The sequence below is a fragment of the Balaenoptera musculus genome, chromosome 10 (genome assembly GCF_009873245.2).
Source record: "Balaenoptera musculus isolate JJ_BM4_2016_0621 chromosome 10, mBalMus1.pri.v3, whole genome shotgun sequence".
Lineage (NCBI taxonomy): Eukaryota > Metazoa > Chordata > Mammalia > Artiodactyla > Balaenopteridae > Balaenoptera > Balaenoptera musculus.
The window spans coordinates 30,585,902-30,612,563 of record NC_045794.1 but is presented as its reverse complement, the minus strand read 5'-3'; the positions used below and the strand labels follow the sequence as shown (position 1 = coordinate 30,612,563).

Here is a 26,662-nt window from a genome sequence, read left to right as displayed (position 1 = left end):
TCTTTGTTGAAGATTTCTAAATTCTTATTCTGTTCATCCAATGTTCTCCTGAGTTTCTGCACATCTTTACAGTCATTCCCTTGAACCCTTTATCGGGTAGGTTGCTTATCTCCACTTCACTTAGTTTACCTCTCCTGGGGTTTTACATTGTTTCTTCTTTTGGAGCATATTCCTCTGTTCCCTCATTTTGCCTAATTCTCTGTTTTTATTTCCATATATTTGTTAGGTTGGTCATATTTCCTGATCTTGGAGAAGTGTCTTTATGTAGGAGATATCCTATGGAGCCCAGAAGTGCACTCCCCTCTGGTGACTAGAGTTATATGCTCTGGGGTGCCCCCTAGGTAGGCTGCATGTGTCCTTCTGTGGTGGTGGACTGACTACTATGGACTATCTAGCAGTTTTGGTTGGTTCCTGGTCCAGTTGGTGGCCAGAACCTGTCTTGTGCAGAGGCTGCTGGCCACTGGTGAGTGGGGCGAGGTCATGAGATGGCTGGCTGTGGAGCCTCAGGGGGTCCCAGGGCTAATGTTGGCCTATTGGTAGGTGGAGTCAAGTTCTGGGGTGGTTGTGAAGCTGGGGTTCCTGGATCTAGTATCAATCTGCTGGTAGGGGGGACTGGCTCCTGACATGGCTGGCTTCAGGGTCCAGGGTATCCTAAAGCTGGTGTTGGCTCACTTGTGATTGGGGCTGGATCCTGGTGTGCATTGCTGAGGGTTCCAAAGTGTCTTGGAGCTGGTGTCAACCTGCTGGTAGGCAGGCCAGGGCCCAGGATGTCCTGGGAGTAGTGCTGGCCCATGGGTGGGTGGACCCAGGACCCAGGTCCTGGGGAGCATGATGTGAAGTTTGCACTGACTGATATTCAATTGCATCCACAAGAAACACTAGGTGAATGCAGAAAACTGCACCCATTTGAACTGAACCATAGAGGTATACACAAAATGAACACACATCCATTAAAACTTAGCAGTTACCTTAATTCACTGTGTTATCTTTTAAGTTTTCATATTTGTGGATATCTATATAAACAGATAGATATAGATATCAACATTCAAAACAGATCTAAATATCTTGATTCAAAAAGGCCAAGCAGTGCATGTAAAAGTAAAGCTTTAAGTATTAAAGAGAAGTTTGAAATAATAAAGTAATTTTAAAGGAATGAGAGAACATGTGGTAGCTCCTCAGCAACAGGCATAAAGGAATATACATTGCAGACCATCAGAGAAAACACTGAAAAGATAAATAAAGTCCATCGCTGGAACAACTTCAAGTGTTGCACAGTCAATAAGAAGAGGGCCTAAAAAAATAGAAGCAGTGGAAAAATTGTGCATATGGGTTAAAAACCAAACTGAAAAAATTAGAAACTTTTTCCACAAAGAGAAAGCACTGCCTGTATTCAAAAAGCTTAAATATAAATTGCTGTAGCCTACAAAATTGGGTCCTTCATACTAGTATTGGCTAGTATGGTGGTGTCAAATAGTGCTAGATCTGTAGGGCTGGAAACCCAATTCTAAAGTGACTTGTTATTTTTCTATCAGGATTTGGATGGTATTTTTACAGTCTTTTGGCATTCATTATTGCTTTTAAAAATAACCTAACAGTGTTGTCATCCTTCTAGGAAGGTCATCATTTTCTCTCCAGTTGCTTTCAACATCTTCTTTGTCTTTGAGGTTTGCCATTTCATTATGCTGGGTCTAGACATGGATGTCACATTATTTATGCTACTTGGAATCTGTTGGCCTCCTTGAATTGTGGATTAATGTGATTGATGAATTCTGGAAAATTCTCAGCCATTATCTCTTCAAAATCCCATTTCTCTCCTCTACTATTGATACTTCAATTAAACATATGTTGGAGTTTCCATTATATCCTTGTTACTGTTTAACTACTCTCTTTCATATTTTCTATTTCTTCTTCGCTCCTGCATCTGGATAATTTATTATGATGAATATTTCACTTCACTAATTCTCTCTTCACTTGTGTCTATATGCTTCTAGTCCCATTTACTGAGTTTTCAGCAGGTGGCAGAAATAGAAAACTGGTACAAGAGAATTGTAAAACCAGAAAATTATTAATGTTAACATTTGAGTGACACCAATAAAGATGATTCATTCAGCTATTTGTCATGGTCCCTAACTTGTCAGTATGGATTACCTCAGAAGCAAATCATAAGCCAAGAATTTAAGTGCATGTAATATGTTTGGGGTGTGATCTCAAGAAACACTGGTATGGAATTGAAGAAGTGAGACAGGAAAAGAAGGAAGCTAACAAAGGGCTTACTATCAAGCAAGTTACCATTGAAAGCAACTGAAGCATAATACTTCTGAAGAACTCTGGAAGAACAGTGTTTCTCCAACTTTACAATGTATAAACATCACCTATTTAAGCACAGATTCTTTGGCCCCACTCCAAGAGATTTTGATACAGTAATTTTAGAGTGGATTCTAAGAATTTGCATTTCTAACCAACTCTCAAGCAATGGTGATGTTGATGTTACAAGTCAGTGGATCACACCTTAAGCAGTGGTGTAGAACACACTTCTGAGGACATTATCCTGCTCAAGAGGCAAGGGAACTGGGGTGTTTATTCACCATCTACCATCAGTCATTGCTCTAAAAAGACCACTTTCAGACAGTATTAATACCCTGGTACTTCCTGCCTGCCTGCACATAGGCCAAACAGGTATCTGCAGCCAGGAGAAACCCCTCAGGGAATGAGTCAAATGTGCTGGCAGTTGGAAATCAGGTTGGCATGTATTGAAATGGAAAGTGCCAAGGTAATGTGAACAGAGTACTGACATTTGCCATACTGCTATATATGGTGTCATGGGGAAAATAAACATTAAACAAGAAATTACACAAATAACTTACAATTACGATGTGCTGTAAAAGTAAATTACATGAGACTACCCCTAAATATAGCTTCATATTATTTCAGGTGGCAGCTTTTCACAAACTGTTAAACACAAACTCCAGATCGATTATACACAATAGCCATTATTGGATGTACAGTATTTTATTTGAAGTCACTGTGATTGACAGTTTATATTATAAGTGTGTGCAGAATCATTAAGTTTTCCATTTTGTTTCATTTGGATGAAACTTAGCTAGGATTACTTTGTTCTATAAACCTTAAATTGCAAATATGGAAGAAAGCTATGTTTACCTCAGTTAATTTTTTTCATTAAATTGTTTCACCAAGAGAAACTCTAAACTAGTATTTTGAGAAGTATGTTATAATCTATTCTGTTATATAAGATATGTCCTCTTTATTTTGTAAATCTGTACTCACTTTCCTATCCAAATATTTATTTCCCTAAAGAGTTAGCAACTACAATGTTAAGGAACAGTCCATAAAAATTCAGGGGTTCCAAGAGCACCTTCAGATTTGATAATTTGTTGGAAGGACTCAGAACTCACTGAAAGCTGTTATATTCACAGTTACAGTTTATTACAAGGAAAGGAGACATTAAAATCAGCCCAGGTAAGAGGCACTTAGTACAGAGTCTAAGAAAGTAATACAGAGCTTCCAGTCTTCTACAAGTCATGGACAGTGTTATTTTCCTGGTATCAATGTGTGACAACACACAGGACTGCCAACCAGGGAAGCTCACCTGAGCCTTGGTGTCCAGAGCCTTTACTCTGGCTCTATCACAGTGGCATGACTGACAGCCCACATGGCTGATTTCAGTTTCTGACCCCTTAGGAAGTTGAGCTGATATTGCTTGACTCAAAGTCCCATCCTAAATCACACTGTTAACTATCTGGCTTGGCACAAGGCCCCTAGGCAAACAAAGACACTTCAATCAGGAATGACATTCCTAGAGCTTAAAGATTAACTCCCAGAAGTCAAGGGTAAAAAACCAGATCTCTTTTGGGGCAAGTTTAAATTCTTTACTACACTAAACCTTACCCTGCTATCATTGTGTGCAGTCATTACACTAAATAGCCCCTATATTTTTCTTTACCTTACTAATCTTAACTGCCACATTACGATATTGATAAAAATGTAACTAGGTGTGAACTTTTGTAATGAATGTGCTTTTAATAACTGCTAGACTTTGATTTGTATTTGGGGAAAAAAATCAGTTTACATGATATTTGAAACAACCCAAGATTCAAAGCTCAATCTTATTCTAGTATAACCAGTATAGTCTTCTTTTCCATATATAGGTCTTCATTACTACAATACGTCATATTTTACAAAGCAATGCTCAGGACAATCAATCCACTATGGAATACTTTTTATTGAATATCAGGAAGAAAATCTGGCCTTTTGAAAAACTATCAGTGTACATCAGGTAATTATATTACCCTTTCATGAGATGATTACCCTACTTTAAAAAAATTATTTTAGAGTTCATTGTGCTCTCTCTGAGGCAGCAAAGAGAGCTTCCTAAAACTAGCTAAAAACCTAAAGATTGCTACTGTTTAAATATTAGCTATTGGTGTTTCTAAATTGTTATGTTTCAGATCACCTCTGTAAAACAAACTATTGAGTGATATGTGTACATGTAAAAATGCAGCATCTAATCATCCTTTAACAGAAACTCCTAACAATTTTATTTTTGTTACAGTTAGATATCAGAATGCCCCCTGCTGGTCACTTTGTAATATACCCATACAAATGTCCATTTTCTAAAATGACTAGTGTGAACATTTAAAATCTTGACAAAAAAAAAAATAAGTGTTATGTTAGAAACAAAGCCTATATTTTACAAATGAGAAATTCTGATGCAATATTTATGAAAATCTTATGTAATATTAAAATTAGTAAACATAAATTATTTTCCAAGGTTGATCAATTCTTTTACAAAGCATTAAAACTTTTTTTTTAATCTTGAAGAGAAAACCCATTCCTCTGAATTAATATAAGCACCAAGAAAAAATGTTCTCCAAATTAGAAAAAAATACTTTATCTAAAAATTAGTGCCAGAATTTTTAATGATGGTATAATAAGAGAAATAGCTAAGAAAATTCTTATAATTAAGTTATAAAACATATTTAGTATTATTTAGTATTATTTTCTGTCTTAAGCTCTTGGGAGAGAACATTTTTGCCAAAAGATGCAACAGCACTAAATTTTAAAATAAATGCAACAAAGAAGGAAGTAATTAAACATATTTTTAATCCATAAACAGCAGCATATCATAATGTAATGAATAGTCACCATAAGAATGATAGATAGTAAATTTACATACATATTATTTTCTAAAAAACTTTGACATACTAAAGCTATTAAAAATACCTATGGGAAATTAAAGCATAAATTAATATTATTAAATTAAAAAATACATCTTCTGAATACTTCCACTTAGTTGCTTAGCTATGAAAATATTCTTTCTTTATTATGTTAATAAAATTCTAAACATTAAACCAAATGCAAAATCTCAGGCTGAGGTTTTAGAATATTAGTTGTTTTTAAGGATTTCCTGCCCTCCAGTGGTATCTGCCTTAATATTTTCATTGCACCTTTCTACGTTACAAAAAGAAGACAACATCTTTTCTACATTTACATTTTGAAATTATATCACATTGTATGGCAGCATCTAATTTTTCTTCCATTACAGGTCCACTCTCCGTTTGTATCCATGCATCACACCTTGCAACCTGTAGAATGCAATTATTATTGGTTATGTTTTGCAATATATGTGCTGAATTACACTGAGACTGTGGAAACTGATCTATATTACTATTCATTGAGAACTGGTTAAAATTCTCATTTTGTTATGGAATTTGGCATTGTTTTAATAATCCTATCACATGGAAGTTTCTCCATGCTTTCTAAATAAAAATTAGTAGTTATTTTCTTTGGTTGATGGATCTCCTATTTGAACCTTCAATTTGATCTTCATCTTCAGATGGCTAAAAGGAATTTAGTAATTTTGCTGTTAATGATGCTTAAATTTAAAAAAAATCATTTAATCACTTCAAAGCAGACATTCTTAAAATTCACATTATAGAAAATTTCAAAAAAAGAAGAGACTTTGGCAGGTGGCAAATCAACCTAGATTTTTAATTTTTTTTTAAATCAAGGTTATGGATTTTAAAATAGCATGAACGATAATAATAATCCTTATATTAAAGATGCAAAAGCACAAAAAGAGAAGATTTTTGTCTATTATTAGTCTTCATACTCATAGGTGACATCACCCTACTACCTTTTCACAGAGAGGAAATGAAATACAACATATACTCTTCAACTACTTAAAAAGAGTAAAGTAGAAGTATAACTTTGAAAGAAAAAGCTAACACATATAATTTGTTTTAATATTCACTCATTGAGTCATAAAGTCAAAAAATATCTATATTGTATCTTTCACGGGCTCAGTCTCAAAAAAGATTCATTAAGAATGGTATCAGCTAACAGGAGATCAAATAGACAAAAGAAAGGTTAAACAGCAATAAATATCAAAACTGTTATATAAAAAATCAAATTTTAAGAACTCTTAATAGGTCTAGGTTTCAATTTAGTAGCTTGAATTTTTCAACTTCAAGAAAAATTTATCTTTTAATTACTGAACTAACCAAAATACTGTTTTAATAAAAATCATATATAGAAGTATTGATTATTCTAGCTAAAAATAAAAGGAAAGTTAACATAAAAAAACCTAAAATGAGATATAGGCCTCAGCTGACTGGCACTAAACAGGAAAAGTAAGCCCAAGAACAGCATTAAAACTGCTGGGCATAAATTAGAGAAATAGGATCAGTATATTTATTTATTCAAGAAATAAATACTCAGCACCTGCAATGTGAGTGAAGCAGACATATTTGCTGCTCTCTACAGCACACACTCTTATGTGTGGAAATGATGTTAATCAAATAATTACACACAAGCATATGTAATTACAAGTTGAAAAAAGCATTATGAAGAGCAAGCAGGAAGCACTTCAAGAGCATAACTAAGGGGCCTAATTTAAATTGAAAAGCCAAGGAGGGGTTTTCAAAAGAAGTGACATATTTAAGCTGAGACCTAAAGGATGAATAACAGTAAGGTAAGAAACAGAATATATAAATGTGCTGAAGCAGAAAAGAGACTTAATAAGCTAAGGAAGTGGAATGTCAGTATGTGTAAAGTGTGGTGAGAGAGGAATACTAGAAGTTGGAGATGTAGCCAGGGGCTAGATCACACATGGCCTGTCACTACTGAAAGCAGTTTAGAATCTAAAGTAAAACAGGAATCCATTGAATAAACATAGAAATAACATCATTCAGTTTAAGTTTTCAAAAGACCATGATGACTGTTAACTAGAGAAAAAGTGGGGCAAGAGTGGAAGTAGAGAGATCTCTTGGCCAACAACCATAATAGTTTAAGAACAAGATGATGGTACCTTAGATTAGGGTACTGACACCTAGTACCCTAGGTGAGAAGTAGATAAATATGCAATTATTTTGGAGGTTAGAATTGATTGGATCAAGTGATGAAATGAATATGGTTAAGGAAGGCAGATGAGACAGAAAGAAATGCCAAACTAAAGTTTCTGGCATGAACAACTGAGTGGATAGAAAAGGTATCTACTAATATGGGAACTATCAGAAAAACTGATATGGGGAGATCAGGAGTGTTCAGTTTTTTGTGAAATATCCAAGAAGATATCCAATAAGAAATTGGACACCTAATTAAGGATCTAAGCTAAAGGCATAAAGTTGAGAATTGTCATCAACCAGGTAATAGTATAAAAAATCAATGGAGTATGTAACATCATCTAGAGTTTGGAGTGTAGGTTAGAGAAGAAAAGGCTCCTGAAGCAAACCCTAAACATTACAACATTTATATACAGGAAAGGTGGGAGAGAAGTAGGCAAAGGCATAAAGTAGCATTCAGAGAGGTATGCAGGGAACTAAGATAGTGTGTATCACAAAAGCAAAGAAAATGTTTCAAGAAAAGAAAATAATAATTTCTACTAATATGTTAGAAATTCTTGTAAAATAAAAACTGAAAATTGTCCAATGAATTTGGCATCATTAGAGGTCATTGGTTGTCCTTCCTCAGCAAGAGCAGTTTGGACGGCGAGCTAGAGACAAAGGTAGATGAAATGAAGATGGAAGAATTAGTGGAGAATTCCATTTAAACATGTGATTTGTGAGAAACTCTCTCAGAATATGCCATTCCAATTATTCAGATTACAGTTCCCACTCAGCATTAAACATGTCACTCCAATTATTCAGATTATAATATTTTATAGTTTTCTTCACATAAGTCTTGAGACTTTCTTTTTGTGTGTATTATTGGTTGTTTTAGGTTTTCAATTATTGTGAATGGGTTCTTTTAAAAACTCTTTTAAAGAAGAATGCATTTATCATATACACATACATCTCAATAAGAGTGGGTTTTGTAAATAACAATGAACATATTCATCATCTCATAAATATGAATGAATGATGCTCACTTACATTTTAATTTACATTCTTCTTACATTTTTAATATTTTCACATTTTTGTTTACATTTACATTTATTTTCACTATCATCTCAACTATTTTTTTCAGAATGAAAAGGTAAACTATGAGAAATACAAATCATTCTAAATTAGTATAGAATATATTAACAAGCAAAAAAAAAAAAGAGCATAACTTACCATCTCTGAACTAGAACTGAAACAACTATCTGCTGGCCTTGGGAGCAACTGGTAGACTGACTACTCTGTGAAGAATCAAGATCTGAAAATAAAGATTTTAATTTGTGAAGAATGGTACCTATTAATATGTACATAGGCAGAAGATAGCTGCTGGTAAATAAGTTTAGCTAACATACTACAAAGCATTTTAAAGTTAAAATTTTGGATATGTGGCAGCTTGCATTTTTGACAGGGTATTATGGAATTATTCTACATGTAAAAGATGTGTATCTACAAGTAAAATGAGGGTACGTAATGTAAGGGAAGAAAGGAGAACAGAGGAAATTGAATTGATTTTTTCCAATACAATAAACCATTTTTTATGAGCAAATAATTTAAAGGAAGGAGAAATAAGTCAAGTTAAGGTACCAGATATTTGCTAATTGAGTAAATGAAGTTTTATCACACAATCAAAACTGTATTTAACCTTTAATATGATTTCATAACTATAGAATTTTAAAGCCATTATGAATTAAAAATAATATAAAAGATATATAATCTATTGAAATTTGATGGTGACTGTGACACTGTTAAATTTATTTTTTAAAAAGCTGTATGTAAAAAAACTCAACTCAAAGCATCCAGTATGTTATTCTTTCATTATCTGCCTAATGTGTTCTCTTATGATTACAAGTAAAGTTTAAAAAAGGGCCTGAAAAGTAGGTCATGACTCCCTAGAATGCATAAATACTATAGATCAACAGTAGCTTCAACCATTCCTCTGTTTGTGAAATGAATTTGCTATCCAAAAAAAAAAAAAAGAAAAAGAAAAGGTAATGGAATGTGGTGCAACAAACACATATTAAATCACATGTCCTCCCATACATAACAGACCATGACTACTATTCATACCTCAGATCAGATCTGATGCCTTCTGTAACAGAATCTAACCATCAGTCAGCTGAGAGGTAGAGAGAACTTCTTAGGTAAATTCAGTTACCTTAGTTCATCATTCTAGAAGGAATTTATACCCTCACAAAGCAGGTTCTCCTCAACAGTGGAAAGCAGAGAAAAGAAAAGTGAACAGTAGGATTTTACTAACAACATGATCTAAGGGCATTCCCCAACAACAAGGTTCATTCAGTTCATAAGTATAGTAAACCCATAGTTATTAGTAGAGAAGACAAATGTCTGTTAAATGAATGTCTTACCTCTAACAGTGTAAGAAAGGATATGTAGATTAAAATGTAAATTCAACACTTATTGAGTAATTACCTTATGTAAGTCACTTAGTAGTTTTTAGGAATATGTGGCCATAAAGCTCAAAGTATTCAGACTCTTGAGATGGAGAAAAAGACATACATTTATTTTTTAAAAATAGTCACAAAATTAGGCCCAACAATAGAAGTCATAGAAGGTACAAAAGTGGTACAGACCTAAGTGTGATGAGCTCTAGGGAAAAAAGATTTAGTGAAGAGTAATAGAGAAAGCACAAGATAAAGAATGGGTTTTGGAAGATGAATAAACAATTTCCCAAAAGACAAGATGAAAAATAGCATATGGGATGGGGGAAAAGAACAGTGTAGAGGTGCACTTTAATACAAAATTAATTTTAGACTGTCTACCAAGGCATCTATTGGGATTAATTAAAGAAGGGTGAAACTATATGAAAGCAGATTGTTAGGGAGATTAACTCAATAATCAAGTCATGAAGTGATGAGGATCTGCAATAAAACAGTGGGACTGCGTTGAAGAGGCAAGTGATTCAAATTTCAAGAAAGCTTTCAAATAGCCTTAATTTTTATGTGTATGAACTTAAAAAATTTTTTGTGAATCTGACATAACACTAATTTCAAATCTGAGAAAGATTACACATGCACATACACACACACATACATATTATAGGCGGATCTCACTTATAGGATCAATGCAAAAATTGTATATAAGCATTAAAACTTTTAAATTTAAAATTAAAAAACAAAAAAAATTAAAAATTAAATAGAATAGCAAACTTAATCATAATTCATCATGACTTGGTTGGATTTATTTTAGGAATGCTAGAATGGTCCATATCACAAAATCCATTAGCAAGATTCACCATTTTAAAAGATCTACACCACAATGAGATATCACCTCACACCCATTAAGATGGCTACTTATTGAAAACAAAAAACAGAAAATAATGTGTTGGCACTGATTTGGAGGAGTTGGAACCCTGGTGCACTATTCGTGGGAATGTTGAATGGTGTAGCTGATACGGAAAACAGTATGAATTGTTCTTCAAAAATTTAAAAACAGAACTTCCATATGATCCAGCAATCCCATTTCTAGGGATATATCCAAAAGAATTGAAAACAGAATCTTGAAGAGATATTTGCACACCCATGTTCATTGCAGAATTATAATAGCCAAGAGGTGGAAGCAACCTAAATGTCTATTGACAAAAGAATGGATACAGAAAATGTGGTTTACACATATTATGGAGTATTATTCAGCATTATAAAAGAAGGAAATCCTGTTGTATGCTACAACATGGATGAACCTTGAAGACATTACGTTAAGTGAAATGTCACAAAAAGATAAATATTGTATGATTACATACAATATTTGTATATTGTATGATTACACTTACATTCAAACTCATAGAAACAGAATAGTGGTTGTCAGAGGCTGGGGGGAAGGAGAGGTATACTGTACCCTTTGAAATTGTTGGAAGGGTGAATTTTATGTTATGTGTTTTGGGGTAGAAAAAAAGATATATGAGGGAAAGATAATAATCATTTCCACAGATGCCAATAATCACTCTTCCCCAAATTACTAATTGCCTCAAAATCACCTCTAAAAAAACTCTCAACAAAACAATCAACACACAGGTGCCTAAGTCCAAAATCCAGACTCTTACCTAATGTAGAAACATGGGGTGTACATTCACACTAAAGTAGCAACAAAAACAACGAAAAGTACCTATAGCTAAATCTAATAAAGGACATGCAGAATCTGCTTCAGGAAAACATTAAAGTGCATAAAGGCGTTTTAACCAACTATTAAAGATATAAAATTAGACTGAATTAATAAAAAGGCATCCTTATTCTTATATAGGGCTACTCAACATCATTAGGATGACAATTCACACTTAATTAATGTATACATTTAGTACTTTTCTAATAAAAATTGGAACATTTCCTTGGCGGGACTTCCCCGGTATCCAGTGGTTAAGACTCCGTGCTTCCACTGGAGGGGGCACAGGTTTGATCCCTGGTCAGGGAACTAAGATCCCACATGCCAAGCAGTGTGCGCCCCCGAAAAAAATAACCATTTCCTTGAAGTTACACAAGTTGATTTTAAAGTTTACATGTAAAATTAATCAAAAATAGCCAGAAAAATTCTTTAAAAAGTGTAAAGGGAGGTGTAACTCTTAGAAATTAAACATAGCATAAAGTAATCATAATAAAAGTAATGTGATATTAGCACATGAAGATTAGGAAAGATCAATGGAATGGTAAAGAAAGCCCCAGAACAGACTGAAGTATATATGGAAAGCTGATACATAAAAAGGTAGTATTACAAATTCCTAGGGAAAAGATGCATTTTTAAAAACTTGAATCAGGATAAACTCCTAAATCAGGATAAACTCTAAGTGCAAAAATATAAAATCATACTAACACTAGAAGAAAATATAAGTGAATTCATTTGTAACCAGGGAGTGTAAAGAGTCTTTCTAATTAAATCCAAAGGTATAAAAGAAAAGATTGATAATATTAGCTACATAAAAAATGTTAAGCCTTTTGCAAAGCAGGAGACACCATAAGCATAGTAAAAACAGACAAAACAAATCAAAAATTAATAACTAGGAGAAAATATTTGTGACACATTACAAAGACCTAAATCTCTTTAATATTAATATATAAAGAGCTCTTAAATATCAAGAAAAATATGTAAAAACTCAATGGGTCTAAGGACATGAATGGAGAGTTCACAGAAAAAAAATCACAAATAGCCATTACACATTTTTAAAAGATGCTCAACTGCACTCATAGAAAAAGAAGTGCAAACTGAAACTTCTATCTATATATCTTTATAAGATTCACAAAAATTCCTAAGTTTGACCACAATCCCTGTTGGTGAGGCTGTGGAATAAAAAGCACATTTCTGGTAGGATTACAAAATGATGCAATGGGGAATTTGGCAATTTCTATGAAAATCAAATTTTGGCAAATAACTATCAAAAAAAAAAAACCCACAATGTATCTCTTCTTTGATTCAGCAATCCCACTTCTAGAAATTACCCTGAAAATGTACCTCCACAATTAAGAAATATGTGCTCAAAGTTGTTCACTGCACATTGTTTGTAAGAAAGAGATACTTGAAACAACCTAAATGTCCACCAACAGGGCACTGACTGAGTAAACTATAGATCATACACATAATGAACTACTAAATGGGCATAAATAAAGGATGAATAAATGTCCACTACTAATATGAGGAAATCTACAGAAAATTTATTAAATAAATCCATTTAATTAATCTATAAAATATACTGTATTAAATAAAATATCCTACATTACATTTAGAGTGAAAAGGGCAGGGAACTAAGACACACATATATGTGCATTTATACACATCAGGCTTTATTTAGAAAAAAAGTCCACTGGAATGATAAACAGTAAACCAACAAAAAATAGCTACTCATATGAGGCAGAAGGAAATAGGGCAGACAGGAGAGGGATAGAAACCAAATTGATGCTTTACATATTAAAAAAATTAAATTAAGTAAAAATGGAAAAAGTCCATAAAGATTTCTAGGTATCCCAACAGACTAGATATGCTGAAGAATCATTCTATCACAAAATATCTAAAAAGTGCCAGAAAGTACTGTCAATAAAAAGAAAATATAGAATAAAAAGACCACTCAAATATGAAATATCTGCTACTCAAATATGAAATATCTGCTACACAGGAGTCTACAAGCAATTTGAATCTAGGATATATAAAAGGTATAAAGGACATAGATATACAAAAGACACATCCCATAAAGAAAGCCAAACTTCCTAAAAGAAACATGGACAATAGACATGAAAGACATTTCACAGATGAAATATGGGTGGCCAATGAGCCTAATCAATAATGGGAAATATAAATTGAAATTACAATGAGATATCACATTGCCAACAATGATAAAAAGCTGACCCAGTGTTACTGAGAATATGTAACAGCTAAGACTCTTTACCTATTGCTAGTGGGAGTTTAAACTGGCACATCTACTTTGGAAAACAATTTTGCATTAGAAGAAGAGTTAGAAGAGTGCATATCATATGAACTAGCCAATTCTACTTCTAGAATTATATCCTAGAAGAAACTTTTATACATGTGTGCCAGGAGAAATGTCAAAAATTGTCAAAGTAGCATTGTTTATCATAGCAAAATATTACAAACAACTCAAATAATCTTTGTCAGAAGATGCATACATAGATTGTGCTACATTCACACAATAGAAGGCTATATAGGAGAAAACAAATGATGAACTGTATTAGAGTCACAAGTGTCAGGGTGATTGAACCTCAAAACATATTACTGGGTGAACAAAAAGTAAGTTGCAGAAAAATGTATAGAGTTTGACTCAATTTGTGGCAGAAAGCTCAAAATCAAGCAATTGGAAAAGTCTATATGTGTTATCACAAAAAACAAATTCAGGAAAAGAGTTACCACTAGGGGGCAGGATAGGCAATGGAATTGGGAAGATATTCAAAAGTACTAATTATGTATTATTTCTTAAACTACTATACAAACTAAGTACAAAGGTATCTGTTTATTATTCAGTAAGTTGTACATATATATTATATATATTCATCATGTATAACATTTTATAGAAGATAAAATTAATTTTAAAGAGCCAATTGCATTATTAATATATTCTAAGATACTTATAAAATATATTTGCTTGTAAAACTCTAAAAAAACCTTAAAATTTAACTAATTTCTGTTAAAATGTTGTTTTTTAAAAGAATAAAATTCACTTATAGTTATACTGACCGGTTTTCTTAGTAGATGTTATCCTGCCTTTTAAAGAACACATTCCTCCTTCTTCCATCAGAATCTAGAAGAAAAACAAAATTTTAACAACTCCAAAGTATATAAAATAATACCTACTTATAGTTCCTTTTTAACCACACCAATTCATCTTATAGCATTCTTCTTTCATATTACTTTAATTCCACTAAGTTGATTTTAAAATCACAAAGAAAAATTTGCCTGTGATGAACAATAAAATGAAATAAAATTTAAATTGGTTTAGAAACAGCAAGCAACAGAATAGACATTTACCAAGAAATAAATTATTGAAAAAAGGAAAGGCTTCAGGTAACCTTAGCAAATGTAGTTGAAAAAAGACAAAGATATTAAAGCAATCTGAAAATCTATTCTGCTATTCTCTTTCTAATTTCTTAAGTTGGAGATCAGTTCATTTACTTTCAGGTTTTCTAAATAATAAAAGCTCTTAGAGGTATACATTTTCTGTATAACACACCACTGGCTTTGATTTTCATCAATTTCTATGTAATTTGCATTTTCTTTCGATTTTTTTCTTTTTTTTCTTTTTCTTTGTTAAACCCACAGCGTTTCTTAATTTCCAAGAAGGTAAGGGAGGTTAAACACTTTCGTTGTTGCTGTTGATTACAACTTTAATGATTTTTTACTAGAGAATGTGGCTATGAATCTCTCCATAGATAAATATCTTAGAGTTTCTTTATGGCTTATTATTATATATGAATTATGTTTATAAATGTACCACGGATTCATAGAAAATAAATATTCTCTGTTGGTGGGATATAGTTTTTTAGATAGATAGGTAGTATAAAAGAGAAACTGTCTGGCTGCTCAATCAAACCTGTTTCCCCTTCCTCTTAGGCATACAGCTAAACTACATTTCCTAGCCTCCCTTGCAGCTGGTTTGAACAAGTGGTTTAAGTTCTGGTCATTGGCAAATACGGTGCAGATCACTACCAGTCTTGGTCTATAAAAATTTTCTGCATAATCCTCCACTTCCTTTTCCCTCTGATATCAACATACAGTGCAAACATGGAAAGCTACCAGTTAAAAGACAGCAGAGTCCCTACCAGCTAGGGGTCCTGAATAACTTTATAGAGCAGAGCCTCTTCTCCAACCCCATTATTCAACCATTTAAAAAGTATTGTATGTTCAGAGGGCAGACAGCAGAAGCAAGAAGAACTACAATCCTGCAGCCTGGGGAACAAAAACCACATTCACAGAAAGATAGACAAGATGAAAAGGCAGAGGGCTATGTACCGGATGAAGGAACAAGATAAAACCCCAGAAAAACAACAAAATGAAGTGGAGATAGGCAACCTTCCAGGAAAATAATTCAGAATAATGATAGTGAAGATGATCCATGAGTTCAGAAAAAGAATGGAGGCAAAGATCAAGAAGATGCAAGAAATGCTTAACAAAGATCTAGAAGAATTAAAGAACAAACAAACAGAAATGAACAATACAATAACTGAAATGGAAAATACGCTAGAAGGAATCAAAAGCAGAATAACTGAGGCAGAAGAAGGGATAAGTGACCTGGAAGACAGAATGGTGGAATTCACTGCTGAGGAACAGAATAAAGAAAAAAGAATGAAAAGAAATGAGGACAGCCTAAGGGACCTCTGAGACAACAATAAACTCAAAAGCATTCGCATTATAGGGGTCCCAGAAGGAGAAGAGAGAGAGAAAGGACCAGAGAAAATATTTGAAGAGATTATAGTTGAAAACTTCCCTAACATGGGAAAGGAAATAGCCACCCAGGTCCAGGAAGTGTAGAGAGTCCCATACAGGAAAAACCCAAGGAGAAACACACGGAGACACATAGTAATCAAAGTGGCAAAAATTAAAGACAAGGTATTGAAAGCAGCAAGGGAAAAAGGACAAATAACATACAAGGGAGCTCCCATAAGGTTAACAGCTGATTTCTCAGCAGAAACTCTACAAGCCAGAAGGGAGTGGCATCATATATTTAAAGTGATGAAAGGGAAGAACCTACAACCAAGATTACTCTACCCGGCAAGGACCTCATTCAGATTTGATGGGGAAATCAAAAGCTTTACAGACAAGCAAAAGCTAACAGAATTCAGCAACACCAAATCAGCTCTACAACAAATGCTAAAGGAACTTCTCTAAGTGGAAAACACAAGAGAAGAAAAGGACCTACAAAAACAAACCCAAAACAATTAAGAAAATGGTAATAGGAACTTACATATTGATAATTACCTTAAACGGGAATGGATTAAATGTTTCAACCAAAAGACACAGGCTCGCTGAATGGATACAAAAACAACAACCATATTTATGCTGTCTACAAGAGACCCACTTCAGACCTAGGGACACATTCAGACTGAAACTGAGAGGATGGAAAAAGATATTCCCTGCAAATGGAAATCAAAAGAAAGCGGGAGTAGCAATACTCATATCAGACAAAATAGACTTTAAAATAAATAATGTTACAAGAGACAAGGAAGGACACTACATAAAGATCAAGGGATCCATCCAAGAAGAAGATAAGGCAACTGCTAACAGCTATGAAAGATGAAATCGACAGTAACAGAATAATAGTGGGGGACTTTAACACCTCACTTACACCAATGGACACATAATCCAAAGAGAAAATTAATAAGGAAACACAAGCTTTACATGACACAATAGAACAGATGGATTTAACTGATATTTATAGGACATTCTATCCCAAAACAGCAGATTACACTTTCTTCTCAAGTGTGCACAGAGCATTCTCCAGGATAGATCACATCTTGAGTCACAAATCAAGGCTCAGTAAACTTAAGAAAATTGAAATCATATCAAGCATCTTTTCTGACCAAAACGCTACGAGATTAGAAATGAATTACAGGGGAAAAACCGTAAAAAACACAAACACATGGAGGCTAAACAATACACTACTAAATAACCAAGAGATCACTGAAGAACTCAAAGAGGAAATCAAAAAATACCTAGAGACAAATGACAATGAAAACACGACGACCCAAAAACCCATGGGATGAAGAAAAAGCAGTTCTAAGGGGGAAGCTTATAGCTATACAAGCCTACCTCAAGAAACAAGAAAGATCTCAAATAAACAATCTAACCTTACACCTAAAGGAACTAGAGAAAAAAGAACAAACAAAACCCAAAGTTAGCAGAAGGAAAGAAATCATAAAGATCAGAGGAGAAATAAATGAAATAGAAACAAAGAAAACAATAGCAAAGATCAATAAAACTAAAATGTGGTTCTTTGAGAAGATAAATTTGACAAACCATTAGCCAGATTCATCAAGAAATAGAGGGAGAGGACTCAAATCAATAAAATTAGAAATGAAAAAGGAGAAGTTACAAGAGACACCACAAAAATACAAAGCATCCTAAGAGACTACTACAAGCAACTCTATGCCAATAAAGTGGACAACCTGGAAGAAATGGACAAATTCTTAGAAAGGTATAACCTTCCACGACTGAACCAGGAAGAAACAGAAAATATGAACTGACCAATCACAAGTAATGAAATTGAAACGGTGATTAAAAATCTTACAACAAACAAAAGCCCAGGACCAGATGGCTTCACAGGTGAATTCTATCAAACATTTAGAGAAGAGCTAATACACATCCGTCTCAAACTCTTCCAAAAAACTGCAGAGGAAGGAACACTCCCAAACTCACTCTATGAGGCCACCATCACCCTGATACCAAAACCAGACAAAGATACTACAAAAAAAAACCAAAATTACAGACCAGTATCACTGATGAATATAGACGCAAAAATCCTCAAAAAATACTAGCAAACAGAATCCAACAACACATTAAAAGTATCATGCACCATGATCAAGTGGGATTTATCCCAGGGATGCAAGAATTCTTTAATATATGCAAATGAATCAATGTGATACACCATATTAACAAATGGAAGAATAAAAACCATATGATCATCTCAATAGATGCAGAAAAAGCTTTTGACAAAATTCAATACCCATTTATGATAAAAACTCTCCAGAAAGTGGGCCTAGAGGGAACCTACCTCAACATAATAAAGGCCATATATGACAAACTCACAGCCAACATTGTTCTCAATGGTGAAAAACTGAAACCATTTCTTCTAAGATCAGGAACAAGACAAGGTTGCCCACACTCACCACTATTATTCAACATAGTTTTGGAAGTTTCAGCCACAGCAATCAGAGAGGAAAAAGAAAGAAAAGGAATCCAAATCAGAAAACAAACCCACAGCAAACATCATTCTCAACTGTGAAAAACTGAAAGCATTTCCTCTAAGATCAGGAACAAGACAAGGATGTCCACTCTCACCACTATTCAATATAGTTTTGGAAGTCCTAGCCACGGCAATCAGAGAAGAAAAAGAAATAAAAAGGAGTACAATTGGAAAGAGGAAGTAAAACTGTCACTGTTTTGCAGATGACATGATACTATACATAGAGAATCCTAAAGATGCCACCAGAAAACTACTAGAGAGCTAATCAATGAATTAGGTAAAGTTGCAGGATACAAATTAATGCACAGAAATCTCTTGCATTCCTATACACTAATGATGAAAAATCTGAAAGGGAAATTAAGGAAACCTCCCATTTACCATTGCACAAAAGGAATAAAATACCTAGGAATAAACCTACCTAGGGAGACAAAAGACCTGTATGCAGAAACTATAAACATTGTTGAAATTAAATTAAAGATGATACCAACAGATGGAGAGATATACCATGTTCTTGGATTGGAAGAATCAATATTGTGGAAAATGACTATACTACCCCAAAGCAATCTACAGATCAATGCAATCCTTATCAAATTACCAATATGCATTTTTTAAAGAACTAGAACAAAAAATCTTAAAATTTGTATGGAGACACAAAAGACCCCGAATAGCCAAAGAGGTCTTGAGGGAAAAAAAATGGAGCTGGAGAATCAGACTCCCTGACTTCAGACTATACTATAAAGCTACAGTAATCAAGACAACATGGTACTGACACAAAAACAGAAATATAGATCAAGGAACGGATAGAAAGCCCAGAGATAAACCCACCCACCTATGGTCAATTAATCTATGACAAAGGAGGCAAGGATATACAATGAAGAAAAGACAGTCTCTTCAATAAGTGGTGCTGGGAAAACTGGACAGCTACATGTAAAAGAATGAAATTAGAACACTCCCTAACACCATACACAAAAATAAACTCAAAATGGATTTGAGACTAATGTAAGACTGGAGCACTATAAAACTCTTAGAGGAAACATAGGAAGAACACACTTTGACATAATCACAGCAAGATCTTGATCCACCTCCTAGAGTAATGGAAATAAAACAAAAATAAACAAATGGGACCTAATGAAACCTCAAAGCTTTTGCAAAGCAAAGGAAAACTACAAACAAGACGAAAAGACAACCATCAGAATGGGAAGAAAATATTTGCAACGATCAACGGACAAAGGATTATCTCCAAAATATACAAACAGCTCATGCAACTCAATATTAAAAAAAACAAACAACCCAATCAAAAAATGGGCAGAAGACCTAAATAGACATTTCTCCAAAGAAGACATACAGATTGGCCAAGAAGCACATAAAAGCTGTTCACATCACTGATTATTAGAGAAATGCAAATCAAAGCTACAATGAGGTATCACCTCACACCAGTTAGAATGGGCATCAGCAGAAAATCTACAAACAACAAATGCTGGAGAGGGTGGTGGAGAAAAGGGGAACTCTCTTGCACTGTTGTTGGGGAATGTAAATTGATATAGCCACTATGGAGAACAGTATGGAGGTTCCTTACGAAACTAAAAAGAGAACTACCATATGACCCAGCAATCTTACTACTAGGCATATACCCTGAGAAAACCATCACTCAAAAAGACACATGCATCCCAGTGTTCATTGCAGCACTATTTACAATAGCCAGGTCATGGAAGCAACCTAAATGCCCATCAACAGACGAATGGATAAAGAAGATGTGGTACATATATACAATGGAATATTAGTCAGCCATAAAAAGTAACGAAATTGGGTCATTTGTAGGGATGTGGATGCATCTAGAGACTGTCATATAGAGTGAAGTAAGTCAGAAAGAGAAAAACAAATATTGTATATTAACGCATATATGTGGATCCTAGAAAAATGGTACAGGTGAACCGGTTTGCAGGGCAGAAATTTAGACACAGATGTAGAGAACAAACGTATGGTCACCAAAAGGGGAAAGCAGCAGGGGGTGGGGGTGGTGGTGTGATGAATTAGGAGATTGGGATTGACATGTATACACTGATGTGTATAAAATGGATGACTAATAAGAACCTGCTGTATATATAAAAAAAAAGTATTGTATGCTCAATCCTTAAAACATTCAAGTCTCAAACTTGTACCAGGAACCCACAAGCTGAGAAAGCTACATAGACCCCAAGGTAGACATATACTACAATGCCAACTTCAGATCTTTTGAGAGAGAAAAACAGAAAAAGAGCAGTCCAAATAGAAAAAAAAACTGAATTATTCAAGGAATTTCCCCCATTCTGTAGGTTCAGCAAGCCTTCACAATGCCTGCTCAGCAGGATTTCATTATTGGTATGGATCAATAACTTTCTATATTCTCTTCTTCTCTTCTCTAAATGGGCATTTATTGCATTTATACTGTCCCTAATACTATATATTTTCTTTATATATATATATCTTTTGCTATCTTTTTATTTTCAACCTTTATTATTATGTTCTACATGTTTCTTGAAAAATATGTAGAGATATTCGTCTCCTCAATTTGATATTCCTCTAATCTTGATAAGAAACACCAGCCCTCTAATAAAATTTAATATATTGCTAAGCAGGATTCATTCATTCCTTACATTTTACATTTATTGTTTATGTAGAAGTGTTCTCATTTTTTCCCACCTTGATCAGGTTTCCTAGTGTGACATCCCCACCCTTTTGCATTCTGAAGTTCTTCCATGTGTCTGCATTTCTCTAGTGATTATCCTCCCATTTTAAACTATCATATTTAAACTGTATTCCTCTACTATTTTAAAATTAAATAAGTTGCAGTTAAAGATGGCAATGTAGAGGGATCCTGAACTCACCTTCTCCCATGGACACACTTAATCTACAGCTACACACAGGACAATTTCTTCTAAAAGAACCCCCCCCCCAAAAAAAAACCTCAACTAGCCAAGAGCCTCCCATACATTGGCCAAATTAGAAAAAACCCACATTGAAGTAGGTAGGACAGGTAGGACAGACTCAATCTCAGATTATGCTAAAACATCATAATCCCCACTCCAGGTGCAGCAACCCACAATCAGGAAGGAACTTACTACAAGTTTCTCCATGAAGAACTAATGGTTCGAACCTTATATTTGGTTCCTGAACTTCTAAGACCTGCAACTGAGAGATGAGCCTCCCAAACATCAAGATTTGAAAGCCAGTGAAGCCTTTGTCCATGAGATCCACAAGACTATAGGAAACTGAGAAACAGTTCTCAAAGTGTTTGCACAAGCTCCACAAGACTACTCCCCAGGGCCTAGAGCAGAAGTAGCCCACTGACATACCCAATCTTTCTGTGAAAGAAGCCTATTAGTTTAACTTCATAGATGTGGCCTGAACAGAAGGCTTCTAATTAAACTCATATCTAAGAGCAGACTGTAATCCTCTCCAGAGACCTCAGAGTCTAGGCACTATCTTCATGCTCTCTCTCTGCCTTGTTCCCAGAGATGAGCCTGTACACACATCTGTGCCCCAGTTTTTGTGGTCTCCACCCCTTGTTTGCCTTGCTCTGGTAGCCAATGGGTCTTACATCTGTAGGTTCTATAGCACTATAACAAATGGAGAAAGAATTCTTAACCAGTTATTCCCCCAGGGCACAGCACAGAGGTAGCAGACTGAAACATACCCCGAATGTTTCCGTGAGAGAGGCTTATTTGCTTATCTTAAATCTTCAGCCTCAGGAACAGGCTTCTTATTTGACACACATTTAGAGACAGACTGAAATAATTTTCAAAGACCACAGAGACCAGCAGGTGCCATCTTTGCCCTTTCCCTCTGTCTTATTCTAGGTTGTCACAAAGAATGTCACTTGTTAAATCAGTAAACAAAGGATGTTACAGCCATCAAGCCATCAGCTACTGCAGCCTCCCCAACCCCCTGCACCCACAGGTGCACCCTGAGGGATTCAGGATGGAGAAAACAGGATACTGGACCTAGACAGTTAAGGTGCATATCAAAGGAATGATTTCAATGAGCCCAGATACTTGCATCTTCCCACACATAGAAAAGTGCTATATTATTAACTTGAGATGTCTGGTTTTTCTTTAGTTAACAGTAATCCTTTGATGTTCTGACAATCTGTTTGTTTGTTGTTTGTTTTTGCAAAAACTCCTATATATCCTGGCTCTTCCTTTACCTCTAAGGAACAGTTCCTCAGAGCTATCTGAGAGGCTGTCCCCTGGGCTTAAGTCCTCAGTATGCCTGCTGAATAAAACATAATTCTCAATTTTTAGGTTGTGCATTCTTTTCAGTTGACATTGGTATCTCCCAGAAAAGAGTTTGTGCAGACATCTGGCACCCTGACTTTTGAGGCTGCTGCCCAAAGGACACATCCCTTGACAGCCTGGCTCTGGTGGTCAGCAGCGCTTATTTTCACAGGTTCAATGGGATGGTAGCAAACAAAGAAACAGTTCTCAACTGGCTATCACATCAGGTCTCAGAGCAGAGGGAGCAGAAAGAAATTCCCATCTGAAAGTTTTCTCATGGAAGAGGTATATTTGTGTACTTTAAAAGCTGTTTGCTGAGGGTCCAGCTTCCAATCAGACTAAATCTATGTTTTGACTGAGATCTTCCCCTTTAGGAACCTGGTGGTTTTGGCACACCCTCAACTGGGAGCCACTAAAAATGAACTAGGTTGCTTGGACAATCACAAAGGTTTGAGAGACAACAAAGACCTAGGGTGAGGTCGAAACATAGTGATCATCCCCTGCATGTGGCCACTCCTTCAAGACTAGGAGAGGTAGCTGTTTTCTCTAATGCATAAAAACCAACAAAGAGTGTCAAGGAAAATGAAGAAATGGAAGAATATTTTCCAGACGAAAGAAAAAGATAAAGCCTCAGAAGAAGACCTTAATGAAATGCAGATTAGCAATTTAGCGTATACCTTACAAAATAACAGTCATAAAACTGCTCGCTGAGGTCAGGAGATCAGCATATGAGCTAAGTGAGAATTTCAACAAAGAAACAGAAAATATAAGAAAATACCAAACAGAAATCAGAGCTGAATAATACAATAACTGAACCGAAAAATACAATAGAAAGGTTCAACAGAGACCAGATTAAGCTGAATAAGTGATCAGAAGACTCAAAATAAGGCAAAGGAATTCATCAAATGAGAGTAGCAAAAAAGATAAAGGAATGAAAAAGAGTGAAAATAGCATAAGGGACTTATGGGACAATATCAAGTGGACCATTATTTACATTATAGGGGTCCAAAAATGAAAAGAAGAAGAAAAAAGGGCAGAAAATTGGTTTGAAAAAATTATGGCCAATAAATTCCCTAACGTGGGGAAGGAAACATACCTCCAGATCCAAGAAGACAATAAAGTTCCAAAAAAGATGAATCCAAAGAGACTCTCACCAGGACACATTATAATTAACTTACCAAAAGTTAAAAACAAGGAGACAGTCTTAAAAGCAGCAAGAGAAAAACAACTTGTTAAGTATAAGGGAACCCTCATAAGACTCTCAGCAGGTTTTTCAGCATAAACTTTGCAGTCCAGAAAGGAGTGGCAAAATATATTCAAATTGCAGGAAGAAAAAAAAAAACTACCAACCAACAATACTCTACCTGGCAAATTTGTTCTTCAGATTAGAAGAAGAGATAAAGAGTTTTCCAGAAAGGCAAAAACTAAAGGAGTTTTTCACCACTAGACTGGCTTTAAAAGAAATGTTAAAAGAACTTCTTTAAGACAAACAGAATAACAGTAGTTAGTAACAGGAAAATATGTGAAAGTATAAATCTCACTGGTAAAGGTAAATATGTAAACTTTAGAATAATCTAATGTTGTAAGGGTTGTTAATCACTTATAATACTAGTATGAAAGTTAAAAGACAAAAGTAGTAAAAATAACAACTACAGTAACTTGTTAATAGATACACAAGATAAGAAGAAGTAAGACGTGACATCGAAAACAAAATGGGGGAGGGAAATAAAAATGTAGAGCTTTTATCTTGAGCTCAAGATGGTGAAGTAGAAGAATGTGGACTCATCCCTTCCTACGGAAACACCAAAATCACAAATAATTGCTGAACAACCATGGACATAAAATGCTAGAACCTACCAAAAAGATACCCTAAAGCCTAAGACAAGAAGACAGAAGCCACAATGAGACGTTAGGAGGGGCACAATCACGATAAGATCAATATCATACCAGCCAGGTGGTGACCCATGACTGGAGAGCAATTGTGCCACAGAGGCCCTCTCACAGGAGTGAAAGTCCTGAGCCCCATGTCAGTCTTCCCAGCATGGGGTCCAGCAATGGGAGGAGGAGCCCCCAGAGAATCTGGCTTTGAAAGCCTGTGGGGTTGATCACAGAAATCCATGGGACTGGAGGAGGAAACAGAGACTCCACTCTTGAAGGGGCACAGAAGGTTCTGTGTGGACCAGAACCCAGGGGAAAAAAAAAGCAGTGACCTCATAAAAGACAGGGCCAGACCTACCTGCTAATATTGGAGGGTATCCTGCAGAGGCGGGGGGGGGCTGTGGCTCACTGTGGGACAAAGACCACTGGCAGTGGCAGTTCTGGGGAGTATTCATTTAGTGTAAGCCCTCCCAGAGGCTGCCATTAGCCTCATCCAAAAGTGTTGGGTGCCCCAGGCCAAACAACAAACAGGGCAGGAACACAGCCCCACCCATCAGCAGACAGGCTGCTTAAAGTTTTCTTCAGCATGGCCCTGCCCACCAGAGGGACAAGACCAAGCTCCACTCACCAGTGGAGTCCCTTTATCAGGAAACCTGCACAACCTCTTACACACCCTCAACCACCAGAGGACAGAAAGAAGCAAGAACTACAATCCTGCAGCATGTGGAACAGAAACCACCATCACAGAAAGTTAGACAAAATGAGAAGGCAGAGGAATACCTCCCAGATGAAGGAACAAGATAAAACCCCAGAAAAACAACTAAGAGAAGTGGAGATAGGCAATCTGCTGGAAAAAGAATTCAGAATACTGATAGTGAAGATGATACAAGATGCTGGAAAAAGAATGGAGGCAAGGATTGAGAAGGTTCAAGAAATGTTTAACAAGACTTAGAAGAATTAAGAACAAACAAACAGAGATGAACAATACAATAATTGAAGTGAAAAATAGACTAGAAGGAATCAATAGCAGAATAACTGAGGCAGAAGAACGAATAAGTGACTTGGAAGACAGAATGGTGGAAATCACTGCTGCAGAACAGAAAAAGAAAAAAGAATGAGAAGAAATGAAGACTGCCAAAGAGATCTCTGGGACAACATTAAATGCAACAACATTTGTATTATAGGGGTCCTAGAAGGAGAAGAGAGAGAGAAAGGACCCAAGAAAATATTTGAAGAGATTATAGTTGAAAACTTCCTTAACATGGGAAAGGAAATAGCCACCCAAGTCCAGGAATCACAGAGAGTCCCAGGCAGGATAAACCCAAGGAGAAATACGCCGAGACACAGTAATCAAATTGACAAAAATTAAAGATAAAGAAAAAATACTAAAAGCAACAAGGGAAAAGCAACAAATAACATACAAGGGAACTCCCATAAGGTTAACAGCTGATTTCTCAGCAGAAACTCTGCAGGCGAGAAGGGAGTGGCACAATATATTAAAGTGATGAAAGGGAAAAACCTACAACCAAGAATATTCTACTGAGCAAGGCTTTAATTCAGATTCAATGGAGAAATCAAAAGCTTTACAGAGAAGAAAAAGCTAAGAGAATTCAGCACCACCAGATGAGCTTTGCAACAAATGCTAAAGGAACTTTTCTAAGCAGAAAAGAATAAGCCACAACTAAAAACGGGAAAATTACTAATGGAAAAGCTCATTGGTAAAGGCA

The 26,662-nt window shown here is 35.2% G+C and overlaps 1 protein-coding gene across 1 annotated transcript in view; it reads right to left on the bottom strand.

The window, feature by feature from the left end:
- Window positions 1-5,404: 5,404 nt before the first annotated feature.
- C10H12orf40 (chromosome 10 C12orf40 homolog) overlaps window positions 5,405-26,662 on the bottom strand; it is a 73,303-nt gene continuing 52,045 nt past the window's right edge. Inside the window, 7 exon segments of the mRNA XM_036866019.1 lie at window positions 5,405-5,488; window positions 5,490-5,739; window positions 5,741-5,807; window positions 5,810-5,858; window positions 8,574-8,620; window positions 8,623-8,655; window positions 14,583-14,646. Coding sequence (XP_036721914.1) covers window positions 5,405-5,488; window positions 5,490-5,739; window positions 5,741-5,807; window positions 5,810-5,858; window positions 8,574-8,620; window positions 8,623-8,655; window positions 14,583-14,646 — 594 coding nt within the window.